Genomic DNA, 17,550 nt, shown 5'->3' with positions numbered 1-17,550 from the left:
GTCAGACAAGACTGATTGACAACAACAAATATATGTGTGTGTGTATGTATAAATTTCAACAAAACTGTATATGTGTGTATATACATATATATGAGAGTATTTATATAGTGCTTTAAAAATATTATCTCATTTTATCTTTACAACAACCACTGGAGGCAGGTGCCATTATGCCTATTTTAAGATTAGGAAACTGAAGCAGGTAGAGATTAAGTAACTTGTCCAGAGTCAAATAGCTAGTAAGTGAAGCTGAATTTGAACTCAGGACTGCCAAACTCCAGATCCAGGGCTCTATCCACTGTGCCACATGACTTGTTAAATGTTAGATTTCAAAAGTGCTATATATGGAATGATACACATTGGAATATATAGATATATAGGATATAGTTGGAATAGATAATGGCTATATGGAATGGATGTAATTTTATGAAATACATAAATGGAATATATGGGTATTCAGAATACTAAGAATCCTCTTTGCTATAGGTAAAATATGTAGATGCATGTAGATTAATATAATCCTAGATAACACAGGGATTATCTAGTCTGCAGCTTAGACTAGTATACTGTTTTAGGGTAAAATAAATTATTTAATGGCATATAACACTATACAATGTAAGGCAGAAATAAATTAATCATGTATCATTTAAGGCATTTTTATAATCCATAGCAGTAACTTTTCCAGAAGGGAAAAAGCACGTAATTTCATCATCATCACTAAGATTTATACACTGCTTACTATGTGCCTCGCACTGTGCTAAGCACTTTATAATTATCATTTCATTTGATCCTCCCAACAACTATTCCCTTTTTACAGATGCAGAAACTGAGACAAACAGAGATCAGGGGATATGTCCAGGGTTGCATAGCTAGTAAATGTAAGAGGTGGGTTTGAACTCAGGTCTTCCTGACTCCAAATCCAATGTTCTCTATCCTCTGTGCCACCTAGCTACCTGAAACAAAGTCAAACGTTGATGAAATATTTCAATCAACAAATATTTAAGTGTTCATGTGCCCCGAACTGTACAAAAAAATCACTATACAAGTATAAAGAAACAACCCCTACTCACAAAGTGCTTACGTTCCAATGGCTTAATTACATTGTTTTATAAGTAGGTTTAAAAGAGCATAATTTAAAGGAAATCTTTACTGGATAACAAACTTTCTATGTATGTCTGGAATATAAATCTGATTGAATTACTGAACTGGACAATTACTTGGACGGAGTTAATTTCTAAGATTATTCCATGGATTTTGCAACATTCCTGCTCATTTTCCCTGGTCTTTGGCTATTTTGTTTGGTTATAATCAACTCTATTAGAAGATAAACGAGAAAGGAAAGGAGACTTTCTTTCAAAATTTAAATAGCAATTTAACTTTCAGTTGATCGATTTATTAGAAAGAAAAAGTAGAATGTATAAGATGATGATCTTTTAATTAAAAAAAATTATGTACTTAACCAACACCAAAACAAACATCTGAAGATACAAAGCACAACAGAAAAATAGGACCTAAATGATGCTATAAATTTGCATTATGAACATCTGATCTTATCTCCAAAACAGTCCTTTTTGTTTCCTACTGACCTTCATTCTGTTCTTACCTATGCATTTTTAAAAATGCTTTTCTTTTTTTTTCATTTTGGTAAACACATTGCTACCTCCCTTTTGCTCCCCAGCACCTATCCTCCAATTTGAAAGAAAGAAAACTTTTATCAGATGTAGGTAGTGAAATAACCCCCTACCATTATCCCTATATTGGCCATGTACAAAAAAGTCTGTTGCATTCTGTACCTTGGGTTCCTCACCTGTCAGAAGGTAAGTAGTGTGCTTCATCACTGATACTTTGGAATCATAATAATTGTACTGATCAGGAATCAAGTCTTTCAAGCTACTTAAATTTACAATATTATTGTTTTTGTAGAAATTGTTCTATCAGTTCATACGGTCATCCTAGGTTTTTCTCTTTCATTGTTTTTTACAGCACAATATTCCATTACATTCATACATCTTATTTGTTGAGCCCTTCTCCAATTTATGGTCACTCCCTTAGTTTCCAGTTCTTTGTGACTACAAAAAGAACTGCTATATTTTTGTACTTATGTACTTTCCCTCTCTCTTTGATCCTTTTGGAGAACAGGCCTTGTGGTATCGCCGAGTCAAAAAGTATGCAGTTTAGTTCCTTTGGGGGCACAATTCCAAATATCTTAAGCACAGTGCCTGGCACATAGTAGGTGCTTACTGTTTACTGAATTTAATTGAATGGCTAATAGGGATGAGGAAACTGCAGTGGCTTTGAGGCTGCAGGTTTCCCACCCTGGGAGTAATTCAGTTCACCCAAAGATACATTTTAAAAAAAAATATTAAACATATTTCCCTATTAGTCATGTTGTGAAAGAAAAATCAGAACAAAAGGGAAAAACCATGAGAAAGAAAAAACAAAAAAGAGAAAATAGTATGCTTCAATCTGCATTCAAACTCCATAGTTCTTTGCCTGGGTGTGGGTAGCATTTTCTATCATGAGTCTTTTTGGAATTGTCTTAGATCATTACATTGTTCTGAAGAGCTAAGTCTAACAAAGTCAGTCATCACATAAAATGTTGCTGTACTGTGTACAATGTTTTCCTGTTCTGCTCATTTACTCAGCATCAGTTCATGAGAGTCTTTCTAGGTTTTTCTGAAATCCACCTGCTTACCATTTCTTATGGAACAATAGTATTCAATTACAGTCATATACCACAGCTTGTTCAGCCATTCCCCAATTGATGGGCATCCCCTCAATTTCCACTTCTTGGCCACCACAAAAAGAACTGCTATAAATAATTTTGTACATGTTGGTCTTTTTCCCTTTTTTATGATCTCTTTGGGAAACAGACCTAGAAGTGGTATTGCTGGTTCAAAGGGTATGCACAGTTTTATAACCTTTTGGGAATAATTCCAATTGCTCTCCAGAATGGTAGGATCAGTTCACAACTCCACCAACAATGAATTAGCATTCCAATTTCCCCACATCTCCAACATTTATCATTTTCCTGTTTTGTCATGTTAGCCAATCTGATGTGGTGTGATGGGGTATCTCAGAGTTGTTTTGATTTGCATTTCTCTAATCAATAGTGATTTAGAGCATTTTTCACATCACTACAGCTTTAATTTCTGCATCTGAAAACTGTCTGTTCATATCTTTTGACCATTTATCAATTATGGGACTTGTATTCTTATAAATTTGACTCAGTTCTCTATATATTTTAGAAATTAAACCTTTATTAGAGACAGTGGCTATAAGGAGACATTTCCCAGCTTTCTGCTTCCCTTCTAATCTTGGTTGCATTAGCTTTCTTTGTGCAAAACCTTTTAAATTTAACTAACAAAATTATCCATTTTGCATTTCATAATGTTCTCTAACTCTTATTTGGTCATAAATTCTTCCCTTCTCCATAGATCTGACAGGTAAACTATTTCTTGCTCTCCTCATTTGTTTATAATTTCACCCTTTATATCTAAATCGTGTTTGACCTTATTTGGGTATATAGTGTAAGATGTCGGTCTATGCCTAGTTTCTGCCATACTCTTTTCCAGTTTTCCCAGCAGTTTTTGTCAAATACCGAGTTCTTATTCCAGAAGTCGGAGTCCAAAGATACATTGTTACTGTTTTCCCACAGCCCTTTCAACATATGTTATTTTTCCTTTGGGGGCAGAGGGAGTGTCTTTTTTTTCGCCCCATCAATCTGACAGGTATGAGGTAAGAGCTAAGAGATGCTTTAATTTCCATTTCTCTATTAGTGATCTGGAATATGTTTTCATATGGCTGTTGACAACTTGGATTTACTCCTTTGAGAACTGCCTGTTCATATATTTTGACCATTTATCTATTGGGGAATAGTTCCAGTTCTTATACATTTGAATCAGTTCCTTACATAGCTTGGATAGTAGACCTCTGTCAAAGATACTTGCTGCAAAGATAACTTTTCCCAGTTAACTATTTTTCTTCTCATTTTAACTGCATTAATTTTGTTGATTCAAAATCTTTTAATATTACATAATCAGAACTGTTTAAATCTTCTTGATTGTGTGTTCTTCCCTATCTATAGTTGTATAGGTTATCTCTTTCCATTCTCTAATTTATGATGTGATTTTTTATATCGAGGTCATTCATTCATTTGGAATTTTTCTCAGCATACAGTATGAGATGTTGTCCTGAGCCGAGTTTCTTCCAGACTGCTTTTCAGATTTCCCAAGAGTTCTTGTTAAATATTGAGTCGTTGTTGTGGTTCAGGATTTTTTCAGTTGTGTCTGACTCTTCATGACCCCATTTAGGGTTTTCTTGGCAAAGATACTGGAGTGGTTTGACATTTCCTTCTGCAGTTCCTTTTACGGATGAGGAAACTGAGGTAAACAGGGTTAAGTGACTTGCCCAAGGTCACACTGCAAGTGTCTGAGGCCACATTTGAACTCCGGTCTTCCTGACTTCAGGTCCCACACTCTATCCAGTGCTCCACCTACTTACCCCCAAAATACTGTGTCCTTGCCCCATAAATTAAGGTCTTTTGGTTTCTCAAATAACTGCTATGTTCATTTGCTTCTGTATATCATGCGCCCAAACTGCCAGTGGTCCTATTAGATCAGCCTCTATTTTTTTTAAACAAGTATCAAATAGATCAGATGAACTTCACTTTTTATAGTTTGAGATCTGGTATAGCTACACTCCCTTTTTATTATTTATCTTGAGATTGTTGAACTTTTGTTCCTCCAGATGAATTATTTTACTATGTCTACAATGTAATCTTTTGTTAGTTTCATTGGTATGGCAACGAGTAAGGTAGATTTAACTTATGTAATACTGTACTGTCATTTTTATTATATTGGCATGGGCCACTTATGAGCAATTATCTTTCTAGTTACTCAGAAATGTTTTTCTGTAGTGTGTTTTGTAGTAGTATTCATATAGTTCCTATGTGTGCCTTAGTGGCAAACTCTTTAAATATTTTATATATTCTGTAGCATTTTAAACAGAATTTCTTTCTGCTCAGTTTTATTGGAAAAGTATAGAAAGGTTAATGATTTGTGTGCACTTATTTTATATCCTGCTACTTTGCTGAAGTTATTTTTTCAATTAATTTTTGGGTGATTCTATAATTAAATCACATTGCCTGTGAAAAGTGATCATTTTGATTTCTCTTTGTCTATGTGTATTATTTTTCTTGTCTATTTGCAATAGCTAGTATTTCTACTACTATGTTAAATAACAGTGATAACAATGGATACCCTTTGCTTTACCTCCTGATCAAACTGGAAAACCTCTAGTTTATCTCCATTAAAAAGCTGATTTAAAAAAAAACATATTTGACCAGAATATATTTACAATTTATACAAATCTGTAAAACATTTCACATTTTCATAGCACACGGATATGTTATCCTTTCATGCTAATAACTCTCCAAAGAAGGGAACCTATTTTTTCCTTGTTCTATAGATGAGAAGAGATGAGAATTTGACTAATAAAATGTCTAGTGACTCAGAAAGGACTTAAACCAAGGTCTTCTGACTCCTACTGAGTACTCCTACTCTACCATAGTTGTGTCTCTAACATTATATGTGGTAGTTGAAAAAACACTAGTCCTAGAGTGAAAAAAACCAGTGTTAAAAATCTCTACTCATAAACTTAATAATTATGTGACCCTGGGCAAATCACCTATCTTTGACCCTCAATCTCACATAGAAATAGAGAAAATACTATTTGTACAATCTACCCGAATAACTAAAGTACTTTGTAAACCTTAAGATGCTAGGGCAGTGTGAGCTGTTATCTTCCTAATAATGTTTTAATATAAAAATTAGTTTCTATAACTTGAGTACCCACTAATAAAGATATCTCAGAAGTGTGCTGGATGACAGAAAAAAAGCTGTGCTAAAATATACTCCCATAGATTATCTGAAAAGTGGCTGGAATTTTGAAGTTTTGGTTTATATTAAATTACAAAATAACAAAAGGTTTATGGTCACATGTGGATTATACTAATCCATGACACTTTCCTTCCCCATTAAAAGAGTTTGAGCATTAGCTAGATATATCTCCAATTTGTCACTTTTGAGTCCTTGAATTCCTTTTGCTTTATCATTCTACTCTGTGAAGGATAGACCATAGGTCACTCTTTACTGGCCAAGCATGCACTCATAACGATTTTAAGGCAGCATTACTCTAGTCCCTTCAATCTATTTTGGGTAACAATCCAACTCACCTTGTATGACTAAACTATACCTAGAATTTCATATTTTCTGACTTCAACTATAAAATACAAAATATATTATAAACCAAATACTTCAGATGAGTAAGCAACCAAAATGTAAACTTGCAAATAAAAATTCTGCTAGCTGTGACTTCACTAGTAAAAAGGGCAATGTTAAACTACTTAATTAGAACCCATGATGAAATATAAAATGGGATCTTCTCTCATTATTTCAAGAAAACATTTTGCGATTATAATTTGTTGTAAGAGAAAAAGAGAAAGTTACATAGTTAAAATTAAATAGACATAAACATAAAAACTGGAATACTTCAGTCTAAGACAAAAATCAAGAAAGGAAACAAAGAAAATTTATTTATAGAACAAAATCACAAACATTATGGATTATGAACATGGATTTATTCGTGAAATTCCAGAATAGTAGAGCTAAGGCGCATTTTGAAATAATAAGTTTTCAGACAAAGAAATATTTGATTATATATATATAACTCCACCTCTCAACGTGGTATAGGTTGAAAATATAAATGGCCTTGACAAGAATTTAGATGAATTCAGGGATCATAAGTCCATAACACTGTTAAAGAGAAGTGAGAGATAAAGGGTTTAGGGTCTATTCTTAATCTGATGTCATGTAGAGCAACCATGTCGTTTCACTCTTGAGTGGTATCACTATCATGAGATAGAGTAACTAGAGAAACCAGGCGTGGTTGAGCATGTCATTTATGTTTTTAGATCATAGTCTCAGTACATCTAGTTGAAAGTTTTCCCTTTTTTATAAGCGATAGGTCAATAGGGGAGTGTGTTGATATTTCCAGAAATGACAGTGATTTAAAAATAAAATGCATCAATAAAACATTTTAATATTTACTGCATGGTGATTTTTTTTCCATCTGGAGACCATTCTATAAAGATGAAATGTTAAAAAAAAGCAAGAAAAACATAATTCAGACAATGCTATTTTTGGAGGAAAACTATAAATTTAGGAACCTAACAGTTATCTATTGTACTTATTTCTCTAAAAGATATGTAACCACTATTTGAATGTTTCCTCAAACAAAGCAGATTGTAATAGATCTTTGCTCACTAATCCTGTGCAATTCTCTCATAGGTTCACCACAGAGGTGTGCATCCAAGCTGCTGGAGGCCCTTCCTTGTTTTTTCCTGCCATCTCCATACTCCCAATGGAGTATGTAGTCTGTTCACCCGTCATCACTCTTCTTTGACACATGACAAGGCTATCTTTCTTTCATCATGCATTTCGCCTATGACATTTTTTACTCCAGTTCCTTGAAGTTCCTCATTTGTTATGTTGCAATATGCCCTGCACTCACTGTGTACCTCTCCAATGTTCTCTTTGGGGTATTTATTTTCAATTCAATTACACTTACACTTAGAGAAGTAAAACAATATGAGTATACACATATTTTCTGTAATACTATGCCAACTTATATAGCTGACCTAGTCCTATATTTATACAAAGATTAGAAAGGCACTATTTTTTAATCAGGAGAGTTCCAGTGGGTACTCAAAGTCTGTGAGTTAGATTTCTATATTTCAGTTCCTGTTTTCAATCTGGGAGTCTGTTTTGAGACAGGATAATTTACAAGTGGGCCATCACTTCTGGAATCCCATTCATTCCACACCTCACCAGTTCTACTTCACTTTGGCTGGCTCCTCATAGAACCTAGACATAGGCACCATCAGGACTGAATCTGTCTATGGCAAGGGTTTTTAACCTGGGGGTTGTGAACTTGTTTTAAAATTTAAATTTAAAATTATTCTTATAACTATTTTAACATAAATGATTTCCTTTGTAACCCTATATATTTTACTTAATGAATTTTAAAAAATATCCTGGCAAGAGGTCTATAGGCTTCACCTGGCTGCCAAAGGGGCCCCACTAGGACACAAAGGATAGTCTATGGGCATCACTTTCAGGTCACCTTTTAGGTAATTTACTGTAACCAACAAGGCTCAACTATGCCTTTTTTCCTTAGGCTACAGTAAAAGCAAGAGAAAAACAGCAAATCATAGGATGTTTGTTGATTACTTTTTAATATGCCACTAAAATAAAGGATTGATATGGTAAATACTTTCCTCCTTGTCTTTGGTTTTCAACAGAAACCTAGGTTTTCTAAAGTGAAAGTGGAGTGCAGGCTCTGGCAATTCCTGACTATCTGTCATGGGAATAATTTAGCCTAGCTAAATTCAGAGAAGCTTGTCAGTAAAAGGAATTTTTTGTTTTTTTTTTGTTTTTTGGTCAGAGTAACTCAAAGGGTGGGATGGAATCACAGATCTCAAGAACTCAAGTGCATGGTAAAAATGCTAAACTGCACTGTGTCATCTTCCAAATATTTAAAATAAGCATTATGATTGTGGTTCCTCTTTTTTATTTCATTTTATTCTTTTAATTAAAATCCACCTTTTCTCCCTCCTACTCCACCCCGAAGAAAAAGAAAAATAAAACTCCTGTAAGGAATATGCACAAAGCAAAACAGAATCCCAAATAAACCGTATCCCAAAAATATATGCCATCGATGTACTCTGAGTCCATTATTTTTCTACCAGAACTGCATGTTTCATTATGAGTTCTTTGGAACCTTGATTGGTCATTACAATGATCAGAGTTCTGAAGTTTTTTAAAAAGCTGTCTTACATTGTTATTGCTACTGTGGAAATTATTTTCCTAGTTCTACTCATTTCACTCTGCATCTGTTCATGCAAGTTTTCCCAGGCTTCTCACAAACTGTTCCCTTCATCATTTCTTAAAGCACAGTAATATTCCATTACATTCATATACCTTGTTTGTTCAGACATTCCCTAATTGGTGGGCACTCTGTTAATTTACAATTCCTTGCCACTACAAAAAGAGCTGCCATAAATATTTTATCTATGAAGCTTTTTCTTCTTACTTCAATCCTTTTGGGCAACAGGCCTAGTGGTGTTATCACTGTGTCAAAAGTTATGCACAATTTAGCAACTTTTGGGGCACAGTTCCAAATTACTTTCCAGAATGGACTAACTCATAGCCCCATCAATACTGCATTAATGTGTCTTTTCCCACAGTTCCACCAATACCTATCATTTTCCTTTTTTGTCATTTTTGCCAATGTGATGAATATGAAGTGGAACCTCAGAGCTGCTTTCGTTTTAGTTTTTCTAATTCTTAGGATCTGGAGGGTTATTTTGTTTGTTTGTTTGTTTTCACATGTGGCTACTGATTGCTTGGATTTCTTCCTCTCAAAAGTGCCTGTTCATATCCTTTGACCATTAATGATTTGGTTTTCTAAGACCCCTGTATTATCATCCTATGATTTCTGGTGTGTAAGGCACATCTTACATCTGTTCTCATTTTTCCTGGTTATGTAATTTATTATATGTTCTTCATTAACCAGAAAAAAAAATGTTATTCTTAAAAGGTTCTTTGAAAATCTTTGCTGCTCTGTCCACTACCACCCTCTTTATGGTAAACTGTTGTATTTACTTTTTACACATATTTTGGGCACTAAATCCATTCATTATTCCAGAGAGAAGATGAATTTACATGTAATGTCCTCCAGGTAACAAAATACTAGTTAACTGAGAAGTATATTTTGTTAGCTAAAACTTTAAGATGGTTTACTGGCATTAAAGCTAATCATAAAAAAGTAAAAACAACTAAAATAAAATAATGCAGAATAAGGAAAACAAAAAGTTTGAAAAAGTCAGTAGTAGTGAATTCAGTTATTGTGTAAATAGTTACATAAAAATTAAAAGTAGCAAACCCAGTAACTTGTTTTTAAAAGATTATATAAATTCACACAATAAAAATACAACTTGCGCAACTAAAATACTCAATTTGTGGTCAATAGTTTCACCATAACAAAGGTATCTGACACAGTTTACTTTGATAACCTATACTAACTAAATAACAGCATTCTCTATACATGTAATTTCCTTCCTGATTAGATTTTAGTTTTGATATATGACAGAAGGCATTCCAATAACTTGTCTATAAATAAGATGTGCCGGGGGCAGCTAGGTGGCGCAGTGGATAAAGCACCGGCCCTGAAGTCAGGAGGACTTGAGCTCAAATCCGGCCTCAGACCAAACACGTGACACTTAGTAGATGTGTGACCCTGGGCAAGTCACTTAATCCCAACTGCCTTAAAAAAAAAAAAAAGATATGAGTATGCCTACTTAAAGATTATATGACAAGGTAGCAACATCACATACCCAAACTGAACATATTTTTGGCTGTGAGGACCGCATTTTTATCACTGCAGTATCATCTTAGCTAATTTTGAGAGGCCCATCAACAAGCTGGCCATTGGATGATGAATTTTTCAGATACAGTAATTTCTTAAGACCATTTACTAAATAACAGGGGAGTTGCAATGTGAGCTGCTGGAGGCACATATTTTGGGGATCAGTCAAAGCTAAAATTATTTTTATCATGGTCAATCTTTTACATTTTTATATACTAAATGATGGAAATGTCTGTATTCCATCATCGTCATCTTTTAAATTCTCTGCAAGGCTGCTGGGTAGATAAAGGATACACAAATTACAATATATGGTGAATGGTATTTTAGGAGCCTATAACCTCAAACAGAAAACCAGATAAACAAATATGTAAAACGAATTACTTATAAAAATTTCTGTACCATAGAATCTCTTAGTTATATAATATAATGAGGGGCTTCTAGTTTTTTCTTACATGTAACATTTTCAGCAAACCTAAGCTCCTTTAAGGTGTAAATACTTAAGCATTCAGTAAGTATCTACCGAAAAGATTTCAGTGTTCATTTGAATAGCAATATTCAATATTCAGTGTTAATTTGAATAGCAATATATGGCTAGTCTACCTTCTACTTCTATGTGAAGGAGGGAAATACTTCAGAGAACAGGAAGATTTCAAAAGTCCTTGAACACAGGAAGGAAGGGAGCTTGACAAGCTGATAAGAGGTATTTCAGGCACAGGACAAAACACCACAAAAACAATAAAAGAGGGAAAATAAGATCATGGGATTTGACAGTATTCTTGCCTAAGTAAGCAGGGGCACAGGAATAAAAGAAAATGAGGGCCTTAAAAATATTTGAATGCAATTTGACTAAAGAAAGACTTTGGAGCTATGCGTGAAATTGCCTCTGATGCATTGCATCTTGTCAATTTTTTCCTTGACTAAAAGTGGAATATAATATTTAAAATCTACACTTGCAATACTTAATATTCATGCAACTTACCTGTGTTTCAAGAAGTGTATTATATCAGTGACAGAACTGAGAGAAAACTGGAAGGACTGGAAATCAAAGGACTAGTCAGAGCTAACAACAGAGACAGCCAACTGATGTGTGAAGTCAGAAAGGACAGAAGAACATTGGGACAAAAGAGAAGTGGCATGAACCATGTATCTTCAGACTGTCGTTTGTGGAATGTGCCTAAAACATGCCAGAAGACAAAATCAAGAGAGTGCTCTGTCTGAAGAAGTATATTTTTTTCATCTTGTATAATGGCAAATGAAATCTTAGTCATGTTAACAAGTAATATTAATAAAGGAATTGTTTATAAATCTACCTTCTAAGGTGGCAGTTTGGGGAAGCATTTCATTTTAAATATAAATTGTGCTTTGGAGGGAAAAGATTATTTTATTTTATTTTGTTTGGCTTTTTTTAGTAGGCAATTGGGGTTAAGTGACTTGCCCAAGGTCACACAGCTAGTACGTGTCAAGTATTTTGTCGGAGGTCAGATTTGAACTCAGGTCCTCCGGACTTCAGGGCGGGTACTGTATCCACTGCGCCACGTAGCTGCCCCGAAAAGATTATTTTATTTTTACTCATTCAATGATAGCCTACAAATAGTGTTCTGATAATACATAAATTTTATATGGTCTTAAAAAGAGGTCTATGAAAAATTCATTGTTTAACTCTTTTGTTGCCCACTGACTAACAAATAACATTTAATTCCAATATGGTATAAGGGAAGAGTATCAGATTTGTAGTTAAAGAACTGGTTTAAAATTCCAGCTCCATCATTTACCATCTCTGCTACTCTGCACAAGTCACAAACTCTCTGGGAACTGATTTCCTCATATGTTGATCTACATGACCTCTGAAGTCCCTTTTTGCTCTAATTACATGATCTTATAAAAACAACCACCACAACAACTCCACATGATGTTGGGAGAAGTAGAACAATATGGAAGGTTTTATTGGGAGATGAAGAGCTCTCAGAACAGACTACTGACCTCACTGTGCCTCATTTTCAGGCTTCTTTTGTGTTCCACTACATGCAGAATCTCACTGGTGATGATACCATGACACAAGGGCTTTTGTTTGTGACACATAAATAAGTGTATGAGTGGCTGGGAGTGGGGGAGGCCAGGAGTAGCAAGCTGTATGGGAACTTAAAATTCTGTGAGTTTGGGTATAACATACCAAAGCTTTCATCAATTCTGTACTATCAATATTTTGCATTATTGAATTCTATAATGGTAACAATTGATTCTTCTGATCATCAGCATAACCAATCTTTTCCTTATGAAGTATACTGTAAAAATACTAGCACTTCTAATTTTGACTACTAGTATATCTAAAACAGAAAAATAAAATGTCAAAACTGAGGAATAAGGATGATACATAGGGAAGTGACCCATTAGATGTTTTTGTCATAGTAGATTTTAAAGATTTTACAAACAATGCAATCAATAAATGATTATTATATAAATGTTTTATTCATATTGTCTTAAGGTTTTCTTGCCTTCCCCTATAATGTTATATGGTTACTAATTCTGGAACACTGAAAACTTCAAAGAATCAAAATACCTACCAGGTGACCAAAGAGGCAATGGAGAGAGAGACATGGTGAATTTAGCTTGGCTTCAGCATGTACCTAATACCTACATGCAAGGATTAGGGATATCATCCAAAAAATAACTGACCCACCACTTTTTCCAAGCAGCAGAAATGAGAGATAATGGAAAAACTGAGTGCTATGTAGCCACAATATATAAAGAAGAATGTTGGATTTGGAGCTGAAGATCTAGAGGTTCAAGTCATAGCCCTAATATGTACAACTTGTGTAATCATGGGCAAGTCACTTGGACTCTCTGAGTGTCTGTTTACTCATCTGTACAATGAGGATTTGGGGAAAAGTGCCCTTCCATCCCTGATTCTGTGAGAGCTTCCAAAATTAAGGACAGTTACTCTGTGGAGGATACATGAGAGAACATTTTCAAGAACTGGTCAGGAGGAGGTACACGAAGGAGTATGAACTCTGTATGAACAGAGGGAATAGCCAAGTTATCCAATACGTAATGAATAAAAACAGTATGTTGGCAAACGAAATGTGTTCAGGTTTAGTATTCACCAACACAAAACATGTTAACGTCATGAAAATCTAGCAAGAAAGTAAAAAAAAAAAATAAAAAAGTAAGATTACCATCCTCACATAGCTCAGAATTGTATTGTGAGAAAGGGATAACTGAATGGGGCCTGTAAAGGATTTTGATTTTACAGAAGAGATAAAAAGAAAACTTTGGTTTGTTTTTTCCAATTCACAAAACATTAACATTCCACACCTCTAGCCTGAAACTCTTGGTGGAGGGGGGTGGGGGTTAAGAAGAGGAGGCAAAGGGAAGGATACAGAAACAATTTCTGGAGTCATTAAATCCTGGTACCTCTAGCAGCACTACCGAAAAACTGTGAGAGGGGAAAGAACCAGTCCCCGATTCAGAAGACCTGAGTTCATGTCCTGATTCTGACACTAGGTATATGACTCTGGCCTAATCATTTCTTCCCTCTGGATATCAATTTCTTCATTTGTAAAATGGAGATAGGTGATACATACATCAAAGGGTTGCTCTAAGAAAAATGTTTTGCAAACCTGAAAATGCTCTACAGAAATGTCCCCTACATATGCATTTAAGTGGAACACACAGTATTATAATATTCAAACACATATATTAAGAACTATGCATTTTGAAAGGTGAAAAGGATAAAGGATAGGGAGGGGTAATTAGAGTCCAATGAGAACAACTTTTTGTGGTAAAGATTCAAGAAGGAAGAAGAGCAAGAAAACGTCAGGAAGACATTTCAGAAAAGAAATGGCATAAGTATCCCGGAGGTAGTAAGTAAATTTGTCTGACGGAAGCAAACAGTGTAGGTTAGAGAAAGGTAGTTACTTAAAAGGAGAATCAGTTACCCACCAAACTTAAAATCTAAAAGACAACTCAGAGCCATTGGAAGGCCCCAGGAGAGGGGTGATAAACTCAAAATGCTGATTGAGGGAAGGGGGAATTTTGATTCCTTGCAGATGATAACTAACTCAAGGATAAACATCCGATGTAGAATACTAATCTCATTCATTCTGAGTCACACCTTGAATTTCAATAAATAGTACATTTACTTCCTTAAGATGGCCAAGCCAAAATATAGACAAGAAATGGAACGGTCTTTTACGTACAGAGTTAAACTTTCTACTGACGAAAATTATCCTGTTTCATTCTTTATACTTTTTAATGTGATCTAAAGTTTCTAGGCTTCAGTCTTCCTGATTTCAAGAAAGGCTGTAAGAGCTTATTAGAAAATCTTCCAAAATTAAGTAGGATGTGTTAGGAAGGCAACTTTCACACAACAAGGGCAAAAACTGAATGTATGTTAATAGAAATGTATGGCAGAGCATACATCTGCTTTTTCTGTCCTATGAAGGAAGAAACTTCTTAGTCATTGACAACTGCCACACTGTCCAATTACAACTAGTGTATTTAAAACACATCTAAGCTCATCCATTGGGTACTTAAAAGTTGATTCCAACTGTTACATTTTCCATGTGTAACTACTTTATGTAAGACACATCTACTAGGCTCATCTATTGGGAATTTAAACTGTTCTATTTCCATTTGCAACTAGTGTATTTAAAACACATCTAGGCTCATCTACTGAGAACTTAAAAGTTGATTCCAACTGTTCTATTTTCCATTTGCAACTGGTGTATTTAAAAAAACATCTAACAGGCTCATCTCTTGGATGCTTAATTTTCCAGCGGTTTAACCGCTGAACTGGGAGTGGGAAGCTCACCTCCCGTGCACGGTTAAGGTCAGACTTTGGTGGTGCTGGGGTCCTGAGAAGTGGAGAAAGCCGAAAATCTGCCCAAGGCCAGGGGGCAGCAGCTGATGCCTCCACCGCACCAGGTTCTCCCCGCCCCCTCTTTGTGTCTTGACTTAGGGTCCCCTAAAGCAATAAGCGCGCCAGCCTCGGGGCTGTAAATCACGGCCGATTAATACCGTAACTCTCCAGCCCTGACACCCACAATCCGTTATGTCTGCCCGGAGGGGGAGGGGCCACCACAGGTGAGATCCGGGCCGGGCGCCCCACCTCGCTCGTCGCGGTCACGCGGGGCTTCTTGCCCCCCCTTCCCGTCCGCGGACTCGAGGGTCCTCTGGGTGTGTATGTGTGTGCGACAGCTGTCAGATACCCTGGAACCTGTCCACGCGACAGTCCCCCCGCTGTGGGTCGCGGGTGGGAAAGGAGGCAGCCCGGCTTACCCCCTCCCCCGCCTCTAAAAGAAGGCGCAGGAGCTCGGCCCCGAGCCCAGCGGGGGGGGGGGTCCCGGGGAAGGGGGGGCGGCACACGGGACAAGAAGGCGGGAGGAGGTGGCCAGCGCTGCTTCGTTCGACTCGCTCTTTACCTTGTCCAGCCCAGGTCCCGGCCGTCTCCCGCTTCCCCGCCACCCCGCCCCGGGTACCTGAGGGGGAACTTTTCCCTCAGCCCCTCACTTGCAAAGCTCGCCAGCGCCCACCGTTGCCGCAAACCGCCCTCGCCCTAGCAACAAGGTTCCGGTCGTAGAGCGAGCGCCTCTAGGTGTAAGGAAGGTGATGTCGTAAAGCCGCGAGTGTCGTAAACCAGGTGCGGTGGGGAGCCCGGGGAGGGGGGAGCGGAGGGAGGGAGGGAGGGAGGGAGGGGTGGAGGCGGAGGGGTGAGGGGGGGAAGGGGGAGGGAGGGGGAGGAGGTGACTCGAGCATTTAGACACAAGCGAGAGGATCATGGCGGATGGCCCCAGGTGTAAGCGCAGAAAGCAGGCGAACCCGCGGCGCAATAACGGTGAGTCCGCGGACGGGCCCGGGGAGCGGCGGGGCCCAGGGCGAGCCCGGCCGCCGGGGCGCGCCCGGGGCTGAAGAAGGAGAGCCGGGCCGGGCCGGGGGGCCGCCGGGAGAGGGACGGGGAAAGTCGAGTGGGAAAGTAGAAAGTAGTGGTGGGAGCCCCCCGCCGCCTCCTGCTCGCTGGGCTGGAGCCCGAGCCGGAGCCGGAGCCGGAGCCCAGCCCGAGCCGCTGCTACTGCTACTGCTGCTGCTGCCGCTGCCCCTGCCCCAGCCTGGCGGCCGCTGCCTCTGCCTGAACCGTTAGCTCGGGCTCCTCTTACCTGGCGTCTCTCCGCCTAGCGGCTCCCGCCGCGCCTGCCTCCCTGGACCGTTAGCCGCCGCCGCCGCCGCCGCGGCTGCATCCCCGGCCCCCTCGGGGCGGCGGGGTGGCGGGGCCACTTCTCCGGCTCCGGGCGGAGCCGCCGCCGCGGCTTTTCGCACTTTTCCCCCTTCTGTCTCTCTCTCTCTCTAGCTTCCCCCCCTTCTCTTCCTCCTCCTCCTCCCTGCTCAGCCCTCCTCCGTGTCATTCTCTCGCAACCCGGAGGCCCCCGGGAGCCCGAGGAACAAACTTGTTCCCCGCGTCCCCAGGGGCGAAAGTGGCCCCCCGCCCCCCTGCACCCGCGCGGCCGTGGGGGGGGGGCGCCCGTGCTGTTTGCCTTGCCTGGGGCGGGGGGTGGCGGTGCTGCTGGTGGTTGTGAACTGTGTTTTTGGTGCGCCAGGAGGGGCGGGGAGCTCCTGCCGCCACCCCCCCGGCTCCCGGGGCAGGGGCGAGGGGGAGACCGAAGTTGTCTCTCCCGAGTGGAGAGAGCGGATGCGTGGGGAAAGGCTGCTGTCCGCCCGCCCTGGGTGGTGCCCGCGGCCGTCGGGCAAGTTACCTGACTCGGAAGCCTAGAGCCCCCGGCCCCCAGCGCTGGAGGGCAGGTGGGGGGCGAGGACTCGGTGCGGAGGGGGTCGGTGCGCGTGTGTGTTCCTGGGGAAGTTGTTACCTGGGGGAGACGCGCGGAGCCGAGCGTGAAGCTGTGTCTGCTGCTCGGGCTCGAGTGGGAGGGGAGCGGGGGGTGGGGGGAGGACAGGCGGACGGACGCGGCCGCCGCCGCCGCTGCTGCTGTTGCAGCAGTGCTTATTGATCCGGGCTGATTGGCGGGCGAAGCCCCCCGCCTCCCAGCCACACCGGGGGCCCCGGGCAGCTGCCGG

At 39.2% G+C, this 17,550-nt stretch overlaps 1 protein-coding gene and 1 long non-coding RNA gene across 4 annotated transcripts in view; one reads left to right on the top strand and one right to left on the bottom strand.

Annotated features, from left to right (window-relative positions):
- Positions 1–16,705, bottom strand: part of LOC114027514 — a 41,025-nt gene extending 24,320 nt beyond the window's left edge. The window contains exon 1 of the long non-coding RNA XR_003567265.1: positions 16,638–16,705. This is a non-coding gene — a long non-coding RNA (uncharacterized LOC114027514). The remainder of the gene's footprint in view (positions 1–16,637) is intronic.
- Positions 16,255–17,550, top strand: part of ZEB1 (zinc finger E-box binding homeobox 1) — a 202,848-nt gene continuing 201,552 nt past the window's right edge. For 2 of the 3 annotated variants that reach the window (XM_027841609.1, XM_027841610.1), the window contains exon 1: positions 16,256–16,318. In XM_027841609.1, the coding sequence (XP_027697410.1) occupies positions 16,261–16,318 (58 nt within the window). In that variant the 5' untranslated portion in view covers positions 16,256–16,260. Of the gene's footprint in view, positions 16,319–17,550 lie in introns of all 3 variants that reach the window. The other variant, XM_027841611.1, reaches the window with a different exon arrangement.

The sequence above is a fragment of the Vombatus ursinus genome, unplaced genomic scaffold (assembly GCF_900497805.2).
Source record: "Vombatus ursinus unplaced genomic scaffold, bare-nosed wombat genome assembly UNPS02014861.1, whole genome shotgun sequence".
NCBI classification, from domain to species: Eukaryota; Metazoa; Chordata; class Mammalia; order Diprotodontia; family Vombatidae; genus Vombatus; species Vombatus ursinus.
This window is presented reverse-complemented; position numbering and strand designations above follow the sequence as displayed.